The sequence below is a fragment of the Triticum dicoccoides genome, chromosome 7B, assembly GCF_002162155.2.
Source record: "Triticum dicoccoides isolate Atlit2015 ecotype Zavitan chromosome 7B, WEW_v2.0, whole genome shotgun sequence".
Taxonomy (NCBI): domain Eukaryota; kingdom Viridiplantae; phylum Streptophyta; class Magnoliopsida; order Poales; family Poaceae; genus Triticum; species Triticum dicoccoides.
The window spans coordinates 734,348,021-734,374,257 of record NC_041393.1 but is presented as its reverse complement, the minus strand read 5'-3'; the positions used below and the strand labels follow the sequence as shown (position 1 = coordinate 734,374,257).

General features: G+C 44.0%; 1 protein-coding gene, 1 long non-coding RNA gene and 1 pseudogene across 24 annotated transcripts in view; 2 read left to right on the top strand and 1 right to left on the bottom strand.

Moving 5' to 3' along the window:
* The first annotated feature begins 950 nt into the window (after window positions 1-950).
* Window positions 951-7,904, top strand: LOC119336663 (annotated as a pseudogene).
* Window positions 7,905-13,939: 6,035 nt separating this feature from the next.
* The window catches only part of LOC119337688, a 29,590-nt gene continuing 17,292 nt past the window's right edge, over window positions 13,940-26,237 (bottom strand). The window contains exons 17-18 of one of the 5 annotated variants that reach the window (XR_005163507.1): window positions 15,385-15,475; window positions 13,940-14,380 (exon numbers count right to left, since the gene is read on the bottom strand). This is a non-coding gene — a long non-coding RNA (uncharacterized LOC119337688). Of the gene's footprint in view, window positions 14,381-15,384; window positions 15,476-17,958; window positions 18,196-21,752; window positions 21,856-22,375; window positions 22,487-26,117; window positions 26,225-26,237 lie in introns of those variants that run through there. The other 4 variants (XR_005163509.1, XR_005163513.1, XR_005163510.1 and 1 more) reach the window with 4 other exon arrangements.
* Window positions 15,976-26,143, top strand: LOC119337687. Of its 19 annotated transcripts, none has more exons than XR_005163501.1 (10): window positions 15,976-16,302; window positions 19,893-19,984; window positions 20,086-20,093; window positions 20,576-21,420; window positions 21,746-21,917; window positions 22,070-22,438; window positions 22,938-23,138; window positions 24,136-24,171; window positions 24,744-25,282; window positions 25,718-26,143. XR_005163501.1 is itself a non-coding variant. In XM_037609847.1 (3 exons), the coding sequence occupies exons 1-3, from the start codon at window positions 24,732-24,734 to the stop codon at window positions 26,006-26,008; spliced, it is 522 nt and encodes a 173-aa protein (XP_037465744.1). In that variant the 5' UTR covers window positions 24,717-24,731; the 3' UTR covers window positions 26,009-26,143. The 19 variants fall into 19 exon arrangements, 1 of the variants encoding a protein (XP_037465744.1); XR_005163492.1 differs by adding an exon at window positions 19,374-19,501 and having other exon boundaries at window positions 19,893-20,093; XR_005163499.1 differs by lacking the exon at window positions 15,976-16,302 and adding an exon at window positions 17,441-17,530.

Sequence of the window (26,237 nt, the reverse complement as noted above, 5' to 3'; positions counted from 1 at the left end):
AAAGTCTCACATCCATCTTTCGAAAATAATCTCCAAAAAAACTTTTCTCAAAATAAAAAAAGTCTTAATTTCATCTTTAGAAAAAAAAATCAAAAACTTACTCAATTTCATCTCCCAAGAAAATCAAAAAGTTTCTTGCCACGGCCAACCAGCATGTGCCACGTGGCCATGCTGGTTGGCCGCCATTCTCCCGTAGCTTAATGGGTTTGATGAGGTGGAGAAAAGAGAAAACAAAGAAAAGGCTTTTCCTTGTATATGGAGTTTCTACACCCGGCATAAATGCTCCTGATGTGAATAGTAAAATCAAAAATATAGAAAAAAAAATTGAATTTGTTTTGTTGCATAGTTTAAGTAATGTTTTTTGTACATACAAAAATTTCATGGCGAAATCACATTGGTGGAAGGCGTGGTGAAAAAACAAAATTGATGCTCTTAAAATGTTACTTTCAAGCGCATTTTGGAGCTCCGATTTATTTTTTGCCACGACCTCCACCAATGTGATTTCATGATGAAATGTTTCACCCACAATAATTATTTTTTAAAATACATCACAAAAAATCAGAATTTTATTTTTATTTTTTTCTATTTTTTGATTTGGAGGTGCAGAAAGGTACTTTCGCTTTCACTTTACTTATTTAAGACGATCTCTTGGCAACAAAACTCTCACCGTATTTTGCGGAACTGGAAATAAGATTGAGAGATTATTCATTGTACATCATTTCTTTTATCATCTCTAGTATACGTGGTTAAGATAAGATTGTCTTATCATCGTACGCCTTTAGATTTGATTATTATAAGTCCGACTTCCTTTATTCCAAAATAAGTGTCTCGGTTTTAGTATTAACTTTGTACTAAAACGTAGAAAAATCAGTAAAATATAAAATTACGTTGAAAACAGAAAAAGGACATCGGCAAACGCGCACTCCTCACTCATCCCCCTCCGAAGAAAAACAGCCCACTCCTCACTCATCCCCAAAGAAAAAATGCGCCGCCTTTTGCCTTCGCCGCCGGAGAGCACCTGCTGCTGCCTCCTGCGGCTGGTGTAGCTCCACGCGGATCTGCTGCGCGCGGGGGCGGCGCGCCGGAGGAGGATCTGCCATTCCCGGCGGCACCTCGACGGAGGAGGAGGAGTTGAGCTGCCGCGCGCGGAGGCGACGCGCCGGACGAGCTGAAATACTGCTCCTGGAGGCGACGCACCCGAGGAGGAGCTGAGCTTCCGCTCCTGGGGGGCGACGCGCTGGATCGGCGACCCGTCTTTCTGGCCCGTCCATCCGCGGCAAGCTGCTTGGCGCATCTGCATCGGGTGCCAGATCTGAACGAGCAGCGCATCTATCCATCTCGAAGGTTAATTTTGTACTCCTAGCTAATTAAGCTTCCCCATTTTTTCCACGTTTCCCCTTCAGGATTATAGACCGCTAGATGATTCTATTTTTTTTTTTTTGAGGTGTAGATGATTCTAATTGTTTGGATAGGTGTTGGTGTGCATCCCGTTTGTGTACAGAACCTTGTAGCTAATTGCTTTGTCTGTATGTAGAGAATCTTGTAGCTAACTGATGAAAAGCGGAGTAAATCAATGTGGCACCAAATTAATCAATGAAAATTCTGTTTGTTTCCTTTGATGGGCAATTTAGGAGGGCTGTAATATTATTGGAGGGTCAGTGCTGAATAGATAACAAGATTAACGCATGACGGCGTGAGGGTAAGTGTCCAATAGGTCATTGTAAAAATGAAGTTGCTATATATTTCGTCAGTTGGTGAGGCAGTTCAAGATTAATTTGTACCCTTCCGCCGTTACTCACACCTACAGTAGCTAATTAAGCTTCTTAACCGCAAAAATAAAACAAAATAAATAAGTTGCTCGCTTGTTTTCCTTGTCTCTCATACACTTACTTAAATCTCACATCACTTTTACTATTGCAGCAAAAGCTAGCAGGTACAATGGCAATGGTGCTGGATGCATTTGCATCCTATGTGGGGCACATGCTTGCGCAGGTAGCAGCAGATGAGGTGGGGACGATGCTGGGCGTCTCAGGCCAGATCAACAAGATGAGCGACAAGCTTCGGGACCTCAAGAACTTCTTGGCTGACGCCGATAGGAGGAACATCACCGATGAAACCGTCCGGGAGTGGGTGGGGCAGCTCAAGCGAGCCATGTACGAAGCTGCTGACATCCTCGACCTCTGCCAGCTCAAGGCCATGGAGCGTGGATCATCCTCAGTAGATACTGTGTGTTTCAATCCCTTGCTCTTTTGCATGAGGAACCCCTGCCATGCTCATGAAATCGGCACCCGCATCAAGAAGCTCAGCAAGAGGCTCGACTCCATCAAGGAGCGGAGCGCTGCTTTCAGCTTCATCAATCTCAGGTCCTATGAGGATCATAGCAGCAATGCCTATGCCTCTCGCCATGGTAATCCAAGTCGGGAGACAGTGGGGGACTTTGACCGGTCGGCTCTGGTTGGGGAGAAGATTGAAGAAGACACGAGAGCACTGGTGGCTCAGATCATCCAGATGGGAAAAGAGGTCAACGATGACATCATGGTGGTCGCCGTTGTAGGTATCGGTGGGATTGGCAAGACCACCCTTGCCCAAAAGGTCTTCAATGAGGAGGCCATCCAAGGCGGGTTCAGCAAAAAGATATGGTTGAGCATCAACCAAAATTTCAGTGAGGTTGAGTTGCTGAGAAGAGCCGTCATCGAAGCCGGAGGAGACGCCCAGCCAGCTGGAAATGCAAAGGCTGCGCTTCACCGAACCCTCAAGGACGCATTGATTGGCCACAAGACCTTACTGGTAATGGATGATGTGTGGGACCATGGAGCATGGGATGGTGTGCTCAAAACACCCTTTGTTAATGCTGCTGCTTCAGGCAGCCGAGTCCTCATCACCACTAGAGATGAAGAAGTCGCTCAAGGGATGATAGCCAGACGACCCTACCACCACGTTGACACATTATTGCTTGAAGATGCTTGGTCATTGCTCAAGAAGCAGGTTCGTACTTAATTTTGATAGAAAAACTGCACGCAAATTTTAGTTTGGTATAGTATTATGCATTTTACGTGACCGAGAGATAAGATAATTTCATGTGACCGTAAATAAGGAATCTAATATGCTAATTGCAGCACAACTTTCCAACCAGCGATTAGAGAGTAGTCGAATTTCTCTAACAATACATTCCATTTTGTAAATAGGGAAGGAAAGAAGAATTTGTTTTCTATGTATGAAATATGTATGTTATATGCAGAAGCATTTTACAGTTCTTTGGTATGTAGGAGCAAGATAAGTAAACACATTTATAGCATTTGTTTTTGATAAGTCCTTCCTATACTTTGAATATGTACATAGTCAAACCTACCTTGATAAATGGACAGATACATCAAGAAGTCCTCTCGTCTCTTAGGAGGTAAATTTGATCGCCTTAGAGGAGTTTGGTACATAGTTAATTAACTGTATCGGACCTTTGTACTGCATGTTCGTAGGTACTCTCAAGTGAGATAGATGAAGACCATATCAACATGCTAAAGGATATCGGATTGAAAATTATACAAAAATGTGGTGGTTTACCACTTGCAGTCAAAGTAATGGGAGGACTCTTGCGTAAAAGAGGAGCCTACGTCGTGACTGGGAGCATGTTTTGGATGATTCTAAATGGTCAATAACTAAAATGCCTCAAGAGCTCAACTACGCAGTATACTTGAGCTATGAATATATGCCTTCTTATCTGAAGCAGTGCTTTCTATACTACTCTCTTCTTCCTAAAAGTAAAAAGTTTAATCTGAATCAAGTCGTTGCGCTGTGGATGAGTGAAGGATTTATTCATGGAAACTTTAGGGATTTAGAGGAATTGGGAGAAAAGTACTACAAGGAGTTAGTATCTAGGAACCTTATAGAGCCAGATAAATCGTATGTTGATCTATGGGTTTGCAGCATGCATGATGTTGTTCGCTCTTTTGCTCAATATATGACTAAAGATGAAGCACTTGTAGCTCAGGATGGAGATAATGATATTCTTACTAAACTAAGTTCACAAAAGTTTCTTCGCTTGTCCATAGAAACCAACCGACTGCAATCAGGTGAACTTGACTGGAAATCTCTACAGGAGCAGCAATCAGTGAGAACATTATTCTCAACTATCCAGATCATGATGAAGCCTGGTGATTCAATGGTTACCTTTTCACGTCTGCGAGCCCTATATGTAGAAGCTGCAGATGTGGCTGCATTGGTTGAATCATTGCATCAACTCAAGCACCTGAGGTATCTAGCACTAATAAATGCTAATATATCTGTCTTCCAGGGAACATTGGCAAGATGAAACTATTGCAATTTCTTGACCTTTGTGGATGTGAAAATTTGGCGAATCTTCCTGATAGCATTGTGAATCTTGTCCAGCTGAGGTTACTTGAGCTTCCCAGCACAAGTATGATACCTAGAGGGTTCGGTGGTCTGACAATTATCAGGAGACTAAATGGGTTTCGAGCCTACATGGATGGTGATTGGTGCAGTTTGGATGAGTTGGGGCCTCTTTCCCAACTCAGACTTATTGGATTAGTCGAACTGGAAAATGTATCTGCTGCCTCGTTTGCTGCTAATGCTAGGCTTGGTGGGAAGATGCATCTTATCGACCTATTCTTGTACTGCACTAGCAGACTGGGACATGATGGGTTGATCAAAGAGAAAGAAGGTGTCTCTGAGGAAGAGCAGCGATGTATTGAGAAGGTGTTTGATGAGCTCTGCCCTCCATCCAGTATAGAAAATCTTGATATCAAGGGGTATTTTGGCAAGCAACTCCCGAGGTGGATGATATCCACGTCAATGATACCCCTCACCAACCTGAAGTATATAATGTTTTCTGACCTGGCTTGTTGCACACAACTTCCCAATGGGTTGTGCAAGCTCCCCTACCTGCATTTACTTCAGGTCAACCGTGCTCCATGCATCAGGCAAATTGGGAATGGATTCTTGCAGGAGGCAGCAGCCCCATTTCCAAGATTAAACAAGTTGAACTTAATTGGAATGGTGGAATGGGAGGAGTGCGAGTGGGAGGAGCAAGTACAAGCCATGCCCAGGTTAGAGAACCTCGTGCTTGATAATTGCAAACTGTGGCGTGTTCCTCCTGGCCTTGCCTCCAATGCAAGGGCTTTGAAAGCATTATACATACAGAGGGTCCATCACCTTAGCTACCTTGAGAGCTTTCCTTCTGTTGTTGAGCTTACAGTGTGTCAAATCCCTGACCTGGAGAGGATCACCAACCTCCCCAATCTGCAAAAGCTTACCATCATCGATTGCCCAAAGTTGAAAGTGCTGCAGAGTATCCCTGCACTTGAGAGGTTGGTCCTGGAGGATTGTGTCATGGAAGAACTCCCAGACTACATGCGAGATATAAAGCCAAGGCATTTGCAGCTGCTCTGCAGGATATGGTTGCTATATTCATTAGCCGCAGGACAATCTGGTCCCGAGTGGGACAAGTTCAGCCATGTGGAGCATGTCAAGGCATATGCACATGATGGAGACAACCAAAGGAAATGGTACGTGCTATACACAAGAGACAACTGCAAGTTGGATTCGAACATTAGCAGCTCTACCACATTTGAAGGTATAGAAAATAAAACATTCGAGCTTTGTTTTACTTTGTTTGGGCACTTGACTCTGCCAGTTTATAAGTTCATTTGATTTTATTTCCTGCTTTTCGTCCATATATACTGCATGATGACTGAATTTGTTCCGTATGTTTTTTGTTTTACATGATTACGTCGTTTCAGATGACATACAAACATAGTTGTTTAGTGGTTCTAGACATGCATCTTAAGTTTTAGCCACAACACTAGATGTTCGGTGGGTTGTTTAATGGCTACTTTCTAATTTGGTTGTACTTCCTCATACATATTGCTAAGTATTTGTTTTTTTACTCGTTCTGCTAGTTTTACCTCGAGTTCAACGAATCTTGAGTAATATGTTAGTCCTCGTCTTGCAAATTAGAGGTTATGTAACCAATTTGTATTTTTCTTTCCATGCAGAAACCTTATCATCTTCTATGGTGGATGCACAAGGATTTGAGTCTTTGTACAAAATGAGAAGAAGTGCCTTCAGTTATGTTTGCAGCTTGGTGAGGGTGCCATTTCTGGAAGATATGATGGCAAGGGATCACACCTTTTTTGATGGGAGAGTGCTATCTTTACAGGATCGAGTAGCTGTCGCTCTAAGAATGCTGAACTCTGGTGAGTCACCAGTTACCATAGGATCCTCTCTTGGTGTGGACGAGTCAACTCTCTCACTGGTAACTCAGGTATTTCTCAAGGCTATGTGGGAGCGAGCAATGCACCACTGCAGCTGGCCTGGCTCCGCTAAAATGGAGAAGATCAAGTGCAAGTTTGACAAGATCCATGGTCTGCCAAACTGCTGTGGTGTTTTACATACAGCTCACATCATGGTTGGGTCAACAAATTGTGATGGCATCCTAGTGCAGGCCATCGTTGATGCAGTTATGAGGTTCACAGACATTTGGTGGAACTTGACAGGCAGTATTAACAAATCGAACATTTTGCGTCACTCTGAGCTCCTTGAGAAGTGCGAGAATGGTGCTTGGCTTAATGGCAGTATGTTGAGGTTATCAGATGGCTCGGATGTCGGAGAATACATAATTGGTAATGCAGGATACACTCTTCGTCCCTGGCTCCTCACACCTTACCATTTGGAGAATGACCTCTCACTCTCAGACTCCAAAGCGGAGTTCAACAGGAGGCACACTGCAGCTACAGCCGTCACGCTGAGGGCATTGGCAAGGTTGAAAGACACGTGGAAGTGCCTGCAGGGAGAAGGGTGGCATCCAAGTAATAAAGATGAAATGTGCGACACAATCGGCACGTGCTGCGCGTTGCATAACATAGTGATAGACATGGAGGAGGAGGGTGCAGGCATGCCGAGCCATCAGGGGGGGAATGACATCACGCAAGTGCGGAAGGTAGGAGATGAGGACGCAATCAGGGTGAGGGATATACTGTCCCAGCACTTGATCGAATCTGGAGGTAAATCAACACAGCTCTCAATGCGTTTGTTCACACGCAAGCTTTGTCTGTTTAATTAACTCGTGTTGTGATTCCGTGCTACTGCTTGGTTAGTCCACACGAAGGCTGCAGAGGAGGAACAAGAAGCTCAAGGAAAGGACTGAATTAATTTGGTATTTTTTTTCCTTCTCTGCTATAAATTGTGCTTCAAGCCGCAGTTGTCTTCTTAGTTCCTCCCTTTGCTGTGGTGCTAATCAGTTAATGTCACTCGAAGCCATTAAATCCCTCAGTGATAATCTCAGAAGAAGTACTTAAGAAACTAGGCCGTTCGGTATACCTATTAATATTAGCAATGTGCTAAGAAAAACGTTACCAGGACTGGCCCTCATGTATTTTCCCCCTCTCTGTGCAGGCCCTGGCCCCTGGGAATGGAGCCAAATTGATGCTGCAAAGAATTAAGAGCTGGATCGGCAAAAAGAAAAATCTTAGGTTTTCTCATGCATTTGGCAAAGACCAGTGTCGTGTATTGCATATTACTAGTGGCATGCATGCTGATGTCGCTTGGGTGGAAGAGAGGGAACTTCAGAACCCCTGAGATGCACATGACGATGATGCAGCCTCCTCATGAAGCCAAGACATATCATCATTCTACTGTTTGTTTCTGAAGTCTAGAGCTGCACCGAACGACCAAAGTGGTCAGGAGAGCATGCTAGCTGTCTTAGATACAGTTTTCTTTTTTCACCTTGTTATGATGGTCTTTTCTCTGTCAAGAATCGTTACACTCCTCAGCATATGCCTGTTTCACCACTATGCATGGATAATCTTTGGTTCTCTGTTAAGTTTTGGGGTTGTACATGATGGCTGCATCGTATGTCAGCGGACTGAACGTATGCCCAGTTTACAGTGCTAGACCTGGATTCAGAAGAAAAGAATGCTCGTCCCCGCCCTTGGATGTGAGCCCGAAGCAAACTTGCTGGTATGAGTTCCTTTGCTGACAGTCTTCCATCGAATTCGCACCGAAACACTTCATTCACTCACTTGTTCAGAAGAGGAACTGACATTGCCATAATATCACAAGAAAGAAGAGAGCAGAGCTGAACTTGCATGTGTATTCGCAGCTACAGTTACTCCCATGTCGTTCTTCTTCCCAGAATCATTCAAGGATTCTGTTCAGAGGTTGTTCACGGTGAGGTTCTTTGGCCACGTGCAGGTGCAGCCCACATCACTGTTTGTTGCCAAAAAAATTCAGATTTGTTAGAATTTTTTTTTAGTATTTTTCTGGATTTCCCTCTAGTAGAGGGTGCATGTGAGCTTGTGCTCACAAGAGCACTTTCGGCCAGTTCCATCTTTTTTACCCAAGTGTTAAAAATCTGACGTTGGATTTTTAGCTTTTGCCAGCGAACGCTTAGATTTGTCATACGGAAACAGATAAATTTGCCTTGCTCTTGTGTTCAATTTGCCATGTTTACAAGTGAAAATTGACATGTAGTGTAAAAAATTGCCAGAAAATTTGCCAGGCTACTGCGATTAATTGTGATGCGTCCGATCAGGATCCAGTACATGAGGGCTTCAGATTTTTAAACCAAAAAAATCTGACGTGAAATGTAATTGAAATCATTTTTTCAAGTACAACGCGGCCGTGTATCCCATGCATCGTGTGTAATCCCAACACGGCTCCGATACAAACACCACACGTACACGGCCCGACGGCGGTACGTGAGCCCGGAAACTCATAACGAGTCGATCGGTGACCCCAGAAGCTGAAACCTCTCCGGTGGCGATCCTATTCCCGTAGAAGAATCGCGATGGCGGCGGCTTTGCGACACGCGGCTAGGAGGCTCGCAAGCCAGCCGCCGCCGGCGTTGATGCGCAGGGCGGCCACTACGTACGGCGGCTGCTGCACGGCAGTTCGTCGGCCGCGGCAGGCCGCACCGTTGCCCTCGCGGGGGAGCAACGGCGGCTGCTCATTGCAGGGCGCACGTTCTCTCGCCCGTTTTCCTCCTACCATGTAAGTGATTCGCTCGGAGTATATATAAAAGAAAATCAGATATTTCTCTCGCTTTACCCTACCCTCGATTCGCCCGACTAGGCCTGCTGTGATGCGTGCATATAGCTCGATCTAGGGTTTAATATAAAGATGGTGTGTTCATACGAGATAAATTAAGGAGTGCAAGCAAGCTAAGACTTTTTTTTTTTTTGAGGAATACAACAAATAAAAAGAGAAATCAGCATTGTCGACTTTATTGTACAACATAAAAGACCCTTGTGCACCTAACAAAATTACTAGGCAGCAGCCAAAGCCGGCTGCCAAATAGTAAGGGTTAGTGTTGCTATGTTTTCTTTTTAAAGATTAGAGCTATTCTGTTGATGTTACGGCACCCACAAGTCTCGTTTAGTTAGCATTAGCTAGCTTCATTGTTTATTTCTCCCCGAAAAGAAACTTTATTAAACTGATAGGCCATAAGTGGGCTTACACGGGACCCAGTTTACATAACTTGTGTTTAATTATTTTGTTTCAGAATGGTGTAAGTTATCCAATGACCTTTGGGGAGAAAGGGATGGAGAAGGCGAAGAAAGCTATCGACGTATGATTTTGATCTACTTTTCATAATCTGTGTCCTAGTATATTTCCCTGGAACGAACCTGCTGACTGGAATATAATGTGTTTGGGCGTAGGTGTATGACCGGGTTACCTTGCGTCTTCTTCAGGCATCAGTTCTATTTCTTAAGCTTACACTTTTTTTTCTATTTCTTAAGCTTACACTTTTTGGGGCTTTTGTGCTAGATTTGTGTGGGCCTCGATATATTCCTTGGTTTACTCGAGTAGTGGTGGGTTTTTAATTAATTGGTGATATTTCTTTTTTTGGAGATAATTGGTGATATTTCAAATGACACTATTTGTATAGCATGGTTTGATTATATCTAGCTTATATGTGGTTTTGTATTTGTTTTGATACGTACGTGTTCAGCTTGGGTTCGAGCCTCTCGAAGAACGGCAGTTTCCTAGACACAGCAAAGAGGGTAATCAGTCCGAGTCTTCGTGAAGATCTGGAGGGGGTCTGTTGACTTCTATATGTCTTTCTTAGACTTCAAGAAACCAATTCCTACTTTGTACCATTAATACTACTGGTTAATTTGAAACTTTGTCACATGTGAATTAATCTGGTTGTTCATATGATAGTTCTGGAATCTTTTGATTTACCTGCATACCCAAGCCTCTATTGCAGGCAAGGTTTTTGCTCCAAGGCTTCACCACTTGTGTGAAGTGACCCATGGTGAATTGTGTACATGACACATGCTATTATTTTGGTAAATGGCTGTGTATAAATGCGCTGTATATTCAGCTTTTCGTTTGAAATTTTGTTAACGTGTGTGCTGAATTCTTGGATGCGATTAGGTGCGGTTAGCGATTTTGGGTGCATCTGGGCCATGTGACTCCGTTGACTTGCGCGGGCATGCTTCATTGTTTTCATGGCCTGCGTGTTGGCTTGTGTGTTTCCATCTGTGCGTGCCGCTTGAATCGATAGTGCTGGGTGGTTCGAGAGAAACCCCATTGATTCAAAGCCACCGCTCCACCGCCGTACAAAACTATAAATAGGCTTTCCTCCTTCACCTCTCGCAGCCCTCCAAGCCGTCCATATCTGCTGTCTCTTCTCTGCGTAGACACACTAACCGGACTCCAAGTGCGGTCACCTCCACCATCTACGTGCTCCGCAGCCCACGGCAGCCCGCTCGCCACGGCCATGCTCCCCACGCCTCGCCTGTCCCGACGGCCCTCTCAGACTGCCTCTCTCGGGCAACACAACGACGGCGGAGGTGGCGACAGCGACGGCGTACAGCGGGAGCAGCACGACCCCTCTCCCTTGACCTCCCTCAGCAGCGTCGCGCCTTCTCAGCCACGACCTCTAACCGCTGGCGGCGGAAGCGAGCGGCTGGCCAGATGCCTCCTCCAGCCTTGCCGCGGTTAGTATTACACAGATGGGTGATGCACACATACTTCACCCAGTGTATCTGTTCATGTATGTTGTTATTAGCTAATTAGACAAAATTTCTCTGTTTGTATGGTGTTTGTGATGATGCTATCAATTCACTAAACACTAAAATACCGGGCTGTGCTTTCAAATCTAGCAAATTAATTTTCTCTATTGCTTCTTTTCCAGGCAGAAATATTAGATCTATTCTGTGCCATGAGTCTTACTGTCAAAAGATTATATAAGCAGCGCCTGATGATTATAGGTAACCTATATTAAAAACTTTGTTTTAGCAGCACAATTTGGATAATTTTGCAGTTTTGCAGCAATGAAAAAGGTATTACATACCAGATAATTGTGATCCTACAACAGATATGCCAAGTGCTTCCTCATGAAAAGGGGATTACCCCGGCCTCTGCATCAAATGATGCACACAGCCGCGCCATATTATTAAACATAAATCAAGTTCCAGTCAGCGAGTTCCAGACTTATTTCGTCAAGTAGTTTTCTTCTATTTGAACTCAATTTCGTCAATTGCTCTAAGCCGTGAGCTTATATTAGCCGGGAGCTCATATATATTTGGCGTTGTGAACTCATTTTAGTTTTATTAATGAAATCATTATGTGAACTCCTTACTTTTTTTTGGGAGGTGTGAATTCATATTCATCTATGAATCATGGTTGAAGAGTCCCTTGCCAACGTACGAAGGTCTACATACGTGTGCCACTTCTACCTACAATTCCATTGCTGCTTTTGAATAAGCTACAACAAGTGCAACAAAACAGATTGCAGCAAGTAGCTTATGTGCCACTATCAAGGAACCCTCTTAGTAAGCTCAGGAAGTTGGATCTGGAGATGGTTATTTTACAGGAACATGACATTAAGTTCCTTGCCAGCCTACCAGAACTATGCATTCTACGCCTTCAAGTCAAGCAGCTTAAGCTTCATTTTTATGCCGAGATATGTGGGGTGCAGTCATAGTTTTAAATAGCGCGCTAAGCATCTTAGCGGTGGACCTCTTCCAAATGCTATAGCGTGCTATAGCGGAGCTATAGCGCGCTATTTAAAATGTTTGTTCATTTGTTTGGACCAAAGTCTCTTAGCGCAAGACCTTTTGTAAATGCTATAGCGTGCTATAGCGGAGCTATATCGGGCTATTTAAAACAGTGGGTGCAGTTGGTCACCTTCTCAAAGGTGAAGATCTTGGAGATCAAAAATTCAAAATCGATGAAGAACCTTGAGGTACTCATGATTGACTACTCCAGTGCATCATATGAGCTTGCCGGCCTTACTAATCTATCTGAACTCAAGGAAGTCTTGCTCAAGGGTACCAATGATGAGGCATTCAGAACACAGTGGTGGCACACTCAGGCAGTGGCTGTTGCACCAGGGGTCCCACGGTGGCACTGTTGCTGTGGTTGGTAGACGGATCTAGGCATAATAGAGCTCACTATATATAGTGACATCAATCCATTAATTAATATTGCAAAAGAAAGACACGAGTCAGCGCAGTTGGATTCTGTTTACCTCTGCATTCGAGGCACCCAGTTGTTAGAACGGAGATCAATCAAATCGCGAACCATGAACTCCCCCGCACCACCGTGTTGAGCTTGAGCCTGGGGTCGTCGACGACGGCGCCGGACTTGCGGTCGGTCTTGAGGTACTGCCCGGCGACGTGGTACACCACGGACTCGTACACATGCTGGTCGGCCGCGAAGTAGACGTCGTCGCCGAAGTTGCTGAACGTCGGCAGCGGCTGCGTGTTCTGCAGGCTCGTCACGCGCGGCGGCTCGGCGAACTCGAGCGAAGTCATATGCTGGTAGTAGTCGATGGATCACCATGTCCAGCGGCCTCGATCGCGGGAGCCGAAACCATGTCCACCGGCGGCGCACGCACGCACGCACGCCCCTTTGATTCACCCCGCCCAAAATGAAAAAGGAAAACCAACGTAGTACAAGGAATCGGAGAGATATATACGTACAATGAAACCAAATCGCAACGAACAAATCCAAACCAACAGAGCGCGGGGGAGAGACAGACCTTCCCCTCTTTTCCCCCTCTTCGTCTTGTGCAAAATGATCCCCGTTCACTACTCGCATGCGCCTCTCGCCCAAGGCCAAGTCGCACGCGCACCCGGCACGCGGATGTATGCCTTTTCCTTGTATATATAGATAGATATGTGGTGTGGTTCATGCCCAGAGAGAGAGAGAGATGATGTCTTTCCTTCTTCCAAGATACCAGTCGTCGTCGTCGTCGTTTGGTTTCAATAGTTAATTATTAATCACCGAAGAAGAAGGAGCTTGCATGTTTGGTTCCAATGCAAGTCACTATTTGGTTCCAATAATTAAATATTAATCACCCAAGAAGGAGCTTGCATGCATGATGATTGACTCAAGCCTCCTCGGTTCCAATAATTAATTATTAATCACCGAAGAAGGAGCTTGCATGCATGGTGATTGACTCAAGCCTCCTTGATTACCAGAGCGATGGAATTTTGAAGCGCAATCTTAAGGTTGGAATGGAATTTCTCATAATCATCGATCGACACAAAGATACATGGTCTCCTTCCCTATGCTCTATGCTCTCTTAGGGTTTGCCATGGAATTGCTCATAATCATCGTCACAAGGATACATCCCCTCCTTTACTATGCTCTCTACGATAAATACATAATATGGGCAACATGTTCGAAAATTCCATAAGATGGACATCATAGATCAACTTACATTTTACTACTCAAACAGTCTCTCTTGGGAATTCCATAAGCAGATGATCCAATCAGCGACGTGTTCGAAAACTACATCAGATTGACTCTGAACCACAACACGGCAGTTTGGAGCTCATAAACCCATTCATTCATTAATTCATGCGCTCCAAAGGAATACGCACGATATTTTAAAGAAAATTCCATTTTCACCCATTCAAGAATACATGAATTGGAAATTAACAAGTATAACCAGAAATACATATATAATATGCCATATGCCAGGAAGGATATCCAAAAGACAACTTGTTTCAATCTAGTAGCCGGCTACTACTTCAACCTCTTATCCTTATTCGCCTACACACATACACAGCCAATTTTCTGGCCTCAGGCCACTGCTTTATCGTGAAAGCAAAAAGCTCTAAACCGAAACAGAATTCGCTCCCTCTATACAAGCAAGCATCCAAACCCAATGCTTAAGGATTACAAATAAGAAAAGTGAAATGGAAACTCCCATCCGTGGCTGCTGCGCGTCTTGGCGTAGACAAACACAAACATGATTGATGATCCTCCATTGCTTGCTGCGGTAGAAACATGACTGCCAATCACTGGTATGCTCGATGTAGATGACTTCATCTCTCTCTGGAAGCCCACCACACAGCCCAAATGCCAAACAAAAAATTGGCCAGTCATACTGTTTCACAACAGCCACCTACACAGCAGAGACGGAATAAGATAAGAGGACTCAAATTCTTCTTTCCATATAATGAAACCAAATGTGGTTCCACAAATGGAGAACTAAACAGGGAGGGACCTCATAATTTCCACAACAAGGGCTGCTCGATGTGCGGTTTCAGTACTACTAGCTGTGAGGAGGAGGAGGTTAGCCTTGATGGCCAGGTGGTACCTCGGAAGGACACCTTTCGGTATTTGGGGTCAATGTTGCAGGAGGATGGGGGTATTGATAAAGATGTGAACCATCGAATCAAAGCCGGATGGATGAAGTGGCGCCAAGCTTCTGGCATTCTCTGTGACAAGAGAGTGCCACAAAAGCTAAAAGGCAAGTTCTACAGGACGGCGGTTCGACCCGGAATGTTGTATGGCGCGGAGTGTTGGCCGACTAAAAGGCGACATGTTCAACAGTTAGGTGTGGCGGAGATGCGTATGTTGAGATGGATGTGTGGCCACACGAGGAAGGATCGAGTCCGGAATGATGATATACGAGATAGAGTTGGGGTAGCACCAATTGAGGAGAAGCTTGTCCAACATCGTTTGAGATGGTTTGGGCATATTCAGCGCAGGCCTCCAGAAGCTCCAGTGCATAGCGGACGGCTAAAGCGTGCGGAGAATGTCAAGAGAGGGCGGGGTCGACCGATTTTGACATGGGAGGAGTCCGTTAAGAGAGACCTGAAGGATTGGAGTATCGACAAAGAGCTAGCTATGAACAGGGGTGCGTGGAAGCTTGCTATCCATGTGCCAGAGCCATGAGTTTGTTGCGAGATCTTATGGGTTTCACCTCTAGCCTACCCCAACTTGCTTGGGACTAAAGGCTTTGTTGTTGTTGTTGTTGTTGTAAGGGCTGCTAGAAACCACAGTATATTTACCTTGTCTTTTTGCTGGGAAGTGTCTGGTCTTCACCTTTGGCTTATTGGAGGCAACAAGGGCTTATTTTTCCATAATTCTGATAAACGGACGCTTTTGTACAAGGTCACTTACATCACAATGCAAGGCCCTGCCTGTGCCTGGCCTGAGCTTCCGCGGCGTTCCTCCTTTCCAACCAGTGTTTGCTATATCTGCAGTTCCTGCTCTGCAAAAGTTGGGGAGGAACTTGTATGACTTTTTGACTGAAGAAACTAACTACGATCATAATCTGCTAAGAAATTACAATCACACATGGCAGAACCTAACAATCATCATGATCATGCAATCTGATTCATTATAAGGAAAGGGTTGCAACTTGCATGGCATGTGTACTCATCTACTAGTCTAACATATAAAGCTTGCTATGCTACCCGCATAGCCGAGGCAACTGCGTCCGGCGATGATTTTCGTTCACACGATCTACCACCGTCGTACGTTTCTACCATGCTGTCAAAAATCTGCTCGTTGGTTTTTTTACACGCTATGCTTCCACGCTTCAGTGTATGACGAGTGGGCCTCCTTTGCCCGCGGCCCTAACTCTGCGGTGTGTCTCGAGTAAGTCTTGGGTGAGAAAACAGGTGAGATGCGGGCGGGCGGGCGTGGGATCGGGTGGGTGGATTGAGGCAGAAATATCTACCTCGTCAGCCCCTTTCTTTCCTTCATCTCTTCTTCGTCCTATTCCTCTTCTACAGGCAGCCGCCGGCGCCGCTTCCTCCCTCCCTCTCGGCTGCCTTGTCTCCTCTGCCTCCACCTCCTCCTCCCATGTCTCCTCACTCGACCTCCCCTGCCTCCTCACCTGACTGGCACAGATAGGACGATGTGCAGGCAAAGGGAGATGGCGGCGCTCGATCCGATCTGTAGGAGAGAGAAGATGAGAGGGAGAGATAGAAGGAAGGAGAGAATGGATGGTGTGGTCTTCATGACGCGTGTGGAGGAGCAGGAGAGAAGATGGGAGGGAGAGGGAGAGGATCTTGAGGAAGAGTATAGGACAAGGTGATCTCTCTCTCTCTCTCTAATCTGCCTAGATTGATTTCGTTTCCAGGTTATAATTTTTACGGGGGGCAAATGCTTCGGAAAATCTGTGCTGCATACTGGAATCATGTTGTTCAAGGTAAAACCAGCAAAGTTCTCTTTGATGTTCTTTACATTAGATTAACCTGTTTCTTGCAATATCCCAATTTTTTTTTGCCTATTTTAGTGCAATATTTAGAACTGTACTAACCACAGATTCAGTTTGGAATTTGAACTATGTCCCGTCGTTTATGTTTGAGACACTCGAACATCCGGAGGCTAGCCCATAGCCCCATACTACATCACCATATGTTGTCATCTTTTGATCCGAGCAAATGTTGAAGTAAAAAAAACACCATTAGTAAGAGAGTATATATGTATATTTCAAGAAAGGATGGGTGAAATAGCAGGTCAGAGATGCTACAATATACTTTGTTTGTTTGGGTTGGGGAGCCAGCCAGCGCACCGCCTCGTCAGTTTTGCACCGCTGCCAGCGACCGCCGTTCCGTTGCCTTGGATTCAGGTGTGGTGTTGGCTGGGAACTGTATGGTGTTTGTCTGACGTGTTGTCCGCACCGGGGAGGGGGGGGTCGGTCGACTCCAGGTATGAGCACTCCTGAGCTTGATGGCTGGATGTGTGCACACATGTAATGGGGTATCATGGTCACGTTGCTTGGTGTGCAGAGGCGACCCGGCACCGGCACTTGCCCGGCGGTGGGACTTCGCCGTGGCCGGTGGGAGAGTTGGGCGGCAGCAAGCGGTGCGACGAGGGGAGGCACACAGTCTAGAGGGTGGGACTCTTGCTAGCCGCTCTCCCGTTCCACTTGGTTTCTTGCGGCCACGGTGGCGTTTCTCGGATCGAGCGCCGCTCGTCCTTCTCTTCACTACTTCTCCACAACGCTAGCCCCTCCACCTCTCCTTCCTCCCCCTCGTTGTGTGGTGTCCATGGGATGTGCCTAGATCCAGATCAGGCGTAGGTTAGGTGAGGCTGATGGTTGGGTGAAGGAGTAGGGAAAGCGGGCGACGAGGACAGGAAGAAGCCGGCCGTCGTGGTGCAGTGGGGCTGCCGGGAAGGAAGAGGTCGGCTGCGTCCCCGGCGGTGTCGGTGGAGCTGCTCCTCAATGAGATTCGGCCATGGAGAGGACCGTGGTGCCAGCGCAGCCTCGCCCCCTCTAGCGCAGCGCAAGAGATCAGCACACCATCGAACTGAGGTGAGCCGCCACTAGCCCCGACCCTTCTCTTTCCGCGTCCCTTTCTATGTTGTGTGCACTACTGTCCTACAAAACATTCATGCATACACACTGGGTTCAGATCTCAGTGTAAACTGAAACATGAGATTCATCATTGTGTTGTGCCATGTTTCAAACTAGAAACAGGGAAAAGTGGAGAAATGAACGGATAGCTGATATACATACCTTCAGGAACATTTATTTTTGTTTGCTAACTGCACAATATGAACTATATATCTGACAAATATATTTGACTCTTGCTCTTGACAGATTAGGCTTCTGTGGTGTTGCTTTGTATACAGATGACATGCTCGCCTCTTGGTTTAATTTAGGAGTGTATTTAGAAGCTAAAACTGAACAATAATATCAGTTTAGAGATGCAGTTGACCATTTTTCACAAAGTCGATGTGTTGTCGCAGCAGTAACACACGTGCAGTCCTTTCTGGCCATTTGACTGTAACAAATTGCTTACAAAACCACTTGTACATTGAGAAAAGCCTTTGTACATCGTTTCTTAGTTACATATGAGTGTTAGTTTTGAACAAATGCTGAAACGCATCTCTGAATTGGGAAACGACAGTGTGCACCTTTACTGAAACATAAAGCTAATTTGCTGATGCTCTGTTTGCAAATGTCTTGTTGTACGCCTGCCAAAATAAGAAAATAGGTAGGAGTCAAAATATTGTAGGACAAAGAATAGGCATGTACAGAAAGTTGTATCAAATAAATTATAAATAGTTGCACTACAGTATGCAATTCAGTTTAGCACTGAACCAATATTTGAGAGACGTACCTATATTAATTTTCACTGAACGAGGTGAAAACTGATTAAAAAATATTTCAGAGAAGCACTACAGTCTACAATTCAGTTTACAGTCCTGCACGAGGTGGCGGGTAGCGAGTCGGCCTTGGAGGTATAGATTAGCCATGGACATAGGGTGACTGGGGGAGGATGAAAGGAGAGAACCCATAAAAAGTTCAAATGACGAGTCGATGCCGGAGTAAGCGGAAGGGGCAAGGAGAAAGAGGCAATGATCTCTGATTGATATAATTTTTCTGATTTTGAGGCAAGCTATATTATCAAGAGACTCTCCCAAATCAATGGGAGATTTGATTTTGTTTTTTTTAATAAAGAGGAAGAAATGGTAGACTCAGCCGGGTGAATCTCCTCCTTCCTTCCCATAGCTGAATATTCCTATCCGATACGATCACACCACAACGACCTTTTTCTTTTCCACTTCCCAACGACATATGGGGAGAGGTTAAGCCTACTGAAACTGATTATTTGGTTACACTCGCCACTTGCTTTGGACAGAAGTTGTTGTCTGAACGTACTGAACATTGTGTTATGCAGTGTTGGTCTATACTTTAATGCACCTGTGTTCAGCATGGCCAGCTTTATGTAGCAGTGTCTGTGTGACCTCAAAAACGGCTTTGAAAATCCTGATTGAAAATGAAGATGGTACTACTGATTCTCAGACCAGGAACATTGTGTTTCGTGAGCTCTTCCAGTCTATTTTTAAAATCCATGCTGGTGGTGTCTTTTACAATATGTGCAAGAACTAGCAATACCACATAAAAATGAGTCTGGGATTTGGAATTTTTTTAATCTGGATAGTTGTTGTAGTGCCTGATTATGCCAACAAGAAGAAAAAAATAGCAGAATAATTGTTTGCAGGGATACTTAGATCTTTCTGCTATCATGGTTATCAAGATAGGATTTTTTTTAATGTACACTATATAGTACAAAAGGTTGTTTATCATATATTGCAAATCATTAGTTTTACGGCAGTCTATTACATCAGAGTCTTATCTTGATTGATAGGAATTCCACATATTGAACCTTCAAGATGACTTGAAATGGACCTGGACAATGTGAATTGGGGCCAGTATCTAAACACTCTGTTTTGGAACCTCAACTATTGGGATTGAATCAGTATGCTGGCTGGAGAGGTTGAGAATCCGAAGATAACTCCTTCCTACATGTTTTTGGTGACAGTTTGCTTGATACAATAGATGGATGTTATGTTTAGATATGTTGTGCTCGATGGATCGTCTTCTTGCTTTGTTTATTCATGCTTTTTAGGAGAATATTTAGCCATGTTGATATGTTTGTCCCCTGTATGTTTAGATATGTTTCCTCGATGGACCTGGTTATAATAATAATAATTGATTTTCTATAATTGTTGTTGTGGGTTCGTCAATCATTAATTTGGGTGGATGGGAGCAGCAACGGCGGCGTTGCGTTCTCTTTCATGAAACTGGCCCCGCTTTCTCGTTCTTATTACCTTGGGCGATTTGATTCCTCACTTTTCCTTTCTTCTGCTTTCCTTTCCTCTTGCAGGATTGACGGGGCTGCTCTCATTTTCGGTTTGCTACTGCTCCTTGCATTCTACCGCTTCTCATTGTTGTCATAAGAAGATGAGATGTTCTTCGGTACGATGCTCCTGGCGTGTTTGATGAAATGTCTATAAGATGATATGTTACTCATTCTCTCTTTCCTTCTCGGTTGGTTCTTGGGTCCTCCATGTCGTTAGCCATCAAGGTTGGGTTCCTTCCCACTCCCTTGCTCAATTTTTGCCTACTGAAAGCGATGTGTGTTGATGTGTTGGTTTTGACAACATCCCCGTGTGATCTTTGTTGGCATATCAAATGAGGATATTTGATGGCATACCCGCTGGATTTGGACGATTGGTGTGATCTCCGTTCAGTTTGTCATGCTCCTTTGTATGCAGTCTGCAGAAGTAGGCACACCGTTTTTTACCCTCAGATTTGATCATGCCGTGATGTTGCCAGCATCTGATTACTGAGTATTGTTCATGCTTTTTTGCTCAATTATTTGGGTAGAATATTTCTTAGAACATTTATGTGGCTTCAACTATGCATCTCTAACACATACTGTCTTTTTAAGATCTGAATCTCGGTTGCTTCTGTTTACTCTCAGTCTGAGATGTGTAGTAAGAGCAGTGGATGCCCTATTTTTCAATCCTCTTAACACAATTACTTTGTTGTGATCACATGTTGTAGGCAGCCAAGACGGTGAAGATCTGCTGCATATGAGTTGGCTACGTCCGCGGCCCAACAATGGTTGTCATTGCCATCAAGTGCCCAACAATTGAGGTGGTGGTTGTCGACATCTCCAAGCCCCGCATTCACGCCTGGAACAACGACACCCTCCCGATCTACGAGCCCGGCCTCGATGATGTTGTCAAGGCGTGCAGGGGCAAGAACCTCTTCTTCAGCACCGACGTCGAGAAGCACATCGCCGAGGCCGACATCATCTTTGTCTCGGTGAACACCCCCACCAAGACCCGAAGTCTGGGAGCCGGCAAGGCTGCCGACCTCACCTACTGGGAGAGCGCAGCCCGGATGATTGCCGACGTGTCCAACTCCGACAAGATCGATGTTGATGAGTCCACTGTCCCTGTCAAGACCGCAGAGGCCATTGAGAAGATCCTGACCCACAACAACAAGGGCATCAACTACCAGATCCTGACCAACCCAGAGTTTCCTTGCCGAGGGCACGGCGACCGACGACCTGTTCAAGCCCGACAGAGTGCTCATCGGTGGCCGGGAGACCCCCGAGGGCAGGAAGGCTGTCCAGGCCATCAAGGAGGTGTATGCCTACTGGGTGTCCGAGGAGAACATCGTCACCACCAACCTGTGGTCTAATGAGCTCTTCAAGCTCGCTGCCAACGCCTTCCTGGCATAGAGGATCTGCTTCGTGAACGCCATGTCAGTGCTCTGTGAGGCCACGTGCGTGCTCGTGCTCATGGTGGTTTCCCATATATCAGCAGCGCGGAGGAGCTGGTATCCTCAGCCAGAGTTGGGTGTACTTGCGGGCGACCTCACCCTCACCAGTGCATCTGCAGGTATGCTAGCTCCATCTCTTATCTTTTTGTTGTGAATGCAAAAAGGAGAGGCTCAGATCTGGAGAGTAGCCAATGAGATACAAATTAGTTTTGTTTGTTTTGATGATGCCAATGAATTTCCATAGATTTTCCTATACTCAGCAGAAAACTTACATCCCTTGTTCACTGGGATTCTTCTTTCTTCTTTGTTTCTTTTTCCTTTGCCATAGCAGATAGCACCACATTTACCGCAGCACACCAGAGTCAATTTAATTGACTAGCAACAGAGCAAAGCTGAGGTAATTCCCAATATGACAATTAACTCCATACAGTTTTCTATCTTCAGGGGGCTGCTCTTTGATTCAGAGTAAAATCAAGTTCTTTACCTATGGAGGAGGTAGATACTGATGGAGTGGATGACAAGGTGTTCTCCAGGTTCTGCATCATCTCCATACTCTGCATCATTAGTGAGCAACTTACCTAGGGAGGAGGTAGATACTGACAGAGTGTATGAGCAGGTAGTTCTCCAGGTTTCTTTATACTACCAGCCCACTCTATATTTGACTATGCTCTAATATGTCAAATCATGAAATGATATGAATAATTAAATATTAGCAGATGGACAAAACGTGTATTGATGGTCTGATGTACCAAGTGTTTTTATCCACAGTGAATAAAATAGAGGAGTGGCCTGTTCACCGGAGCAAGCGAGGAAGATAGCTCAGCCCGACCACCAACGTCCACTCACCGGTTTCTTTGATGCCTCGACCTCGAGCTGCATCAGCTCGTTGATATGTGATGGACATCTCCCAGCAGTCCCTCGATTGCCAGGCCACCGTGCCCGACCTCGACAAGGCGTTCGGATGGTTGTGAGGCAGGTGCTGCTGTACCAGCGGTGCTACTATGTTGCTCTGCCCTCAACCATCCAAATCATTTCTACCAGACCCAATCTTCCACTGCCATCTCATACATATGCAGGTACTATCCAGTATCTATGCACGAGCTACCGAGCGTGAGTGTGGCCATCACCCAGGAGCAGGTTCAGCTTCTGTACATCCACCTTTTGCCTACTTTGCATCTTTCAGATCTGCAATTTCATATGATGTTAGTTCCCTTCTGCCATACAATGGACTACTACATCTTCTCAGTTGTGTTGGTTTCTATAGCTCCATTGGTTGCTTACTTTTCAGTGATATGGTAGTTTAGGGCATGCTCACCAATTGTACCATCAAAATATCAAACCAACTTAAATTTATCTCTTATAGATGTGTTATTGAATACTAGAGGTGATTATTTTCTTTCTAGGGATTACGGTTTTATAAGAATTAGGCTTCTTGAAACTTTGAGGTCCAAACTAATTAGTCTTTGAGATTTATGCACCAGGGCATACAACCTAGGTAATCCTCAGTACATCTTTTTAATTTCTAACTGAAGGTAGATACATACTGGAAATAAGTTTGTTGCATGCCCATCATCAATTACTCTTTTGCATATCACTTTTTAGAATAAGATATATTTTGGTTGTTCATTGCTTCCAGGAAGAAGATGGTTTAATATATTGGTGTCAGAGCGCTTGTTGCAATAACCGTCAAATCTTGATTGTATTATATTGATCAGACCAAGAACTTTTTGGATAAATTAGCATGAAGTGATCAGGAGCAGAGAAATAGATATGTCTTGAAGAAATGGATATATATGGTTTTAAGGTTACATGAAGATATATATGTCTAGATCAAGTTGTAAGTTCTCTTCCAGAATTACTTAAGATTAGTGATTCCGTTAGCTACATAGCTGTCCTTTATTTATGTGGATCACATGTCCTTGACGATCATATTATGATTTGGACACACATTAATTCATAAAACCATTTGTTACTTTCAAGACATGTTTATTTCGTAGGTGCATATCCATACAATTCATAAAACCATTTGTTACATTCAAGACATGTTTATTTCGTAGGTGCATAGCCATAGACAATGCCCTCTTGCTGGAAACAGTAGCAACAACACTCACCTCACGTAATCGCTCATCCTCAAAAGATTCGTAATTATATCTATTTTTGGATGAATTTTGGGGTCAACATATTACAGACTTGTAGTCAAGACCTAATCGCTATGTACAGTATTTTGAACCCATGGTGTGTCAACTTTTTTAATTTAAGATGGCAACATTATCCATCACATCTTTTATATTTCTCTCCATGATGCTCAATGGTCTTGATTGCTTGATAAAGGATTTATGGCATGAATTGGTTGATGAAAGGTGGAACATGTAATTTATTCTAATATCTTAATCATATTTTGGATCAACATTTTGTAGCTGGCCACTTGCTACCTCTGCACATGTACACTGAATTCTATATCATGTTCTTCCAATGAAAGGGATAAGAGAAAAAAATAGAAGGATATAGATTTTGCATATATTTTTAACAACTTCCAAGTTGATATTTGGGCTCATTCCTGGTTCGATACTGGCTAATGCATGGTTACTTTTGGTAACTTGGGTTGTGCATGAGATAGTAAAAGGAGAAAATTACTAAACTTGGAACCTTTTTAACATTCAATTAAAAGGGAAGGTGAACATCTCCTCAAACATCATATCCTTTTGGTATAACATAACAAGACAAGATGAGTACCATGTTTTCTGTTACTTCTCAGTTTCCTTGCATTGACTGTTGCATAATCAAGGGTGCACGATGCAGAGAGATATGCCTGACCATCTCACAATGTTCTACAGGAGTACTGAGGGAATTGCTTGAACCTGGCATCGAAGGTGAGCCGTCGCCAATCCCAGCCCATTGCCAAGCACCGTCTTATTCTGCAGCAAAAACGGCCACCCATTCCGAATCCCACCAGATGCGGCTAACACTGGGTTTTAGAATCGCTCAATCTTATTTTATCCATGAATTCACCGCCTCGTATTTGACCTGCCTCTCCACCCTTTGGCAAATACTTCAGATTTTCACAATTTTCCAGACTTTTCTGCCATGATTGCATATAACCTCTATAGTTATTTACTTAACTGATTGTTAGGCCTGCTATGCATCACACGATATATATAATGCAACAGCTGGTACACTGTTTAGCCCCATATCTACAGTACTTACAGACATTAGCCGGCAAAAGGAATTAAATAGCCACAAACGGTTGATGCACATATATTACGTACTGGTTTATTTATAAAAGAACCAAACTAGACAAGTTAAATCCATCTTAGTACTCTTTTAAAGTGCATAATTAAACTGTATGCCCACAATTGCTATTGCCAGCTAACAAGTTTCTGATTTCTCGCACTAACAAAGTTTCTGATTTCTCGCACTAACAATTCTCACGATGCTTATACAGGGTGAAGAATATGAGCATCCGGAGTATATCATTCGCAGTGAGCCAATGCCAAGCTACAATGCTTATTATCTTGTTCTGATATTCCCCATTTAAAATAAAATGACCTAATAGTTTTTATGATCTGCTATACCTCTCTGACACCAATTTTCTGCCATAGAACCGAAAGAACATATATTAGGCCGATCAATAATGCTCAAGTTAACTAACTTGCTTACTATATTCTTCCTACCATAGGTTTAAAGCTTAATTCTACTTTTCTCTTGATGAAAGCTTAGTCTCCTAACAATAAATAGTATTCAGCCTCCTTACATGTCATTTCGATCTTTCCAAATCTTACCAAAACGAAACTAAATTCAGGACCACCCCCTGCTATCCAATACTGCAGAGAGCTTGAAAGGTATTGTCACTGTGGCAATGAAGTGAAGCTCTATCAGCACCATGTGAACAAGTTGTTTGCCATGTTCCGCCGCAGAAAAACAGATATCAAATACTATGTCTGCACCATCAACAAAACATTTGCAAAGCTAGGCCAACCAATGGTAAACTCCTTCTTTCCACTTCATAGAAAAAAAGAACTATCTTTACTTATGCCTCACAACTAAACTACTTGTACTTGACTAATCATTAGAAGTATAACCTGCAGTATGCTTTTGATTCACCAAATTGACTTAATTGCGAAATATTGAAAAAACTGTATACATGTAACTTTAGAAACTAATATTCATATAGTCTGATATACATGTTTTCTTCCTTCCTATATTTGTTCTCCTTCACTAGAGTACCATACATACAGAAACAACCAATTTACATCTTATACTCCACATTGGAAGGAATGTAGCATGCTCTGCACCCTCCTTTTGCTTCCTGCCATTATTTGCTGATGAATGTTCTCGCTATCTATATTTAAACCTTCTCAGTGTAAGAGTGACAAGACACTTTCCAATCCATTGAATTAATTCCTTTTTTCTCATCAGTATTTTCAGGTCAACTACACTGAAAGAAAATTAAATGATTGCATTGACCCAGATTATGATACGCTCAAGGTCAGGCTTGCAAACAGTGATCTACAAGCCAATTGCCGCATCATGCTAGGAACCGACAAGAGAGCCATTGTAACAATCAACTGGTCTGAGTACCGTTGCCTTGCAAAAATCCATGGAGACATCTCTGCCTTTCGTTTCAAGGTCACCACAAAGCAGCGCCGGGTTCTCATGGTGCATTTTTGTCGTGGTGACTACTCTCAGCCAGATATGTATAGACTTTAGTCCTCCCTTGCTGTCTCTATGGTGAAAAGTAGTCTACGATCTTTAGATTTTATTGTTGTCTCTATGGTCAAAAGCGGTTTACCATCTCTTATTGTATATATGTGAAGGACTCCTCTTCTACTGTTGTTTCCAGAACACTATGACTCAAGAAACAACATTTCCTTTTATGCATGCTTTCACATTAATGTTTCCATCAAACATTCCCTTTGATCATATCTGCAACACTTAC

Excerpts from the sequence above, each read along its gene's own strand:
- LOC119337687 (XM_037609847.1), top strand. The coding sequence starts at position 24,732 with ATGCTTATACAGGGTGAAGAATATGAGCATCCGGAGTATATCATTCGC. Across the intron at positions 24,781-25,100 it reads TCCGGAGTATATCATTCGCA|GACCACCCCCTGCTATCCAA; the intron begins GTGAGCCAATGC and ends AACTAAATTCAG. Across the intron at positions 25,283-25,717 it reads CAAAGCTAGGCCAACCAATG|TATTTTCAGGTCAACTACAC; the intron begins GTAAACTCCTTC and ends TTTTCTCATCAG.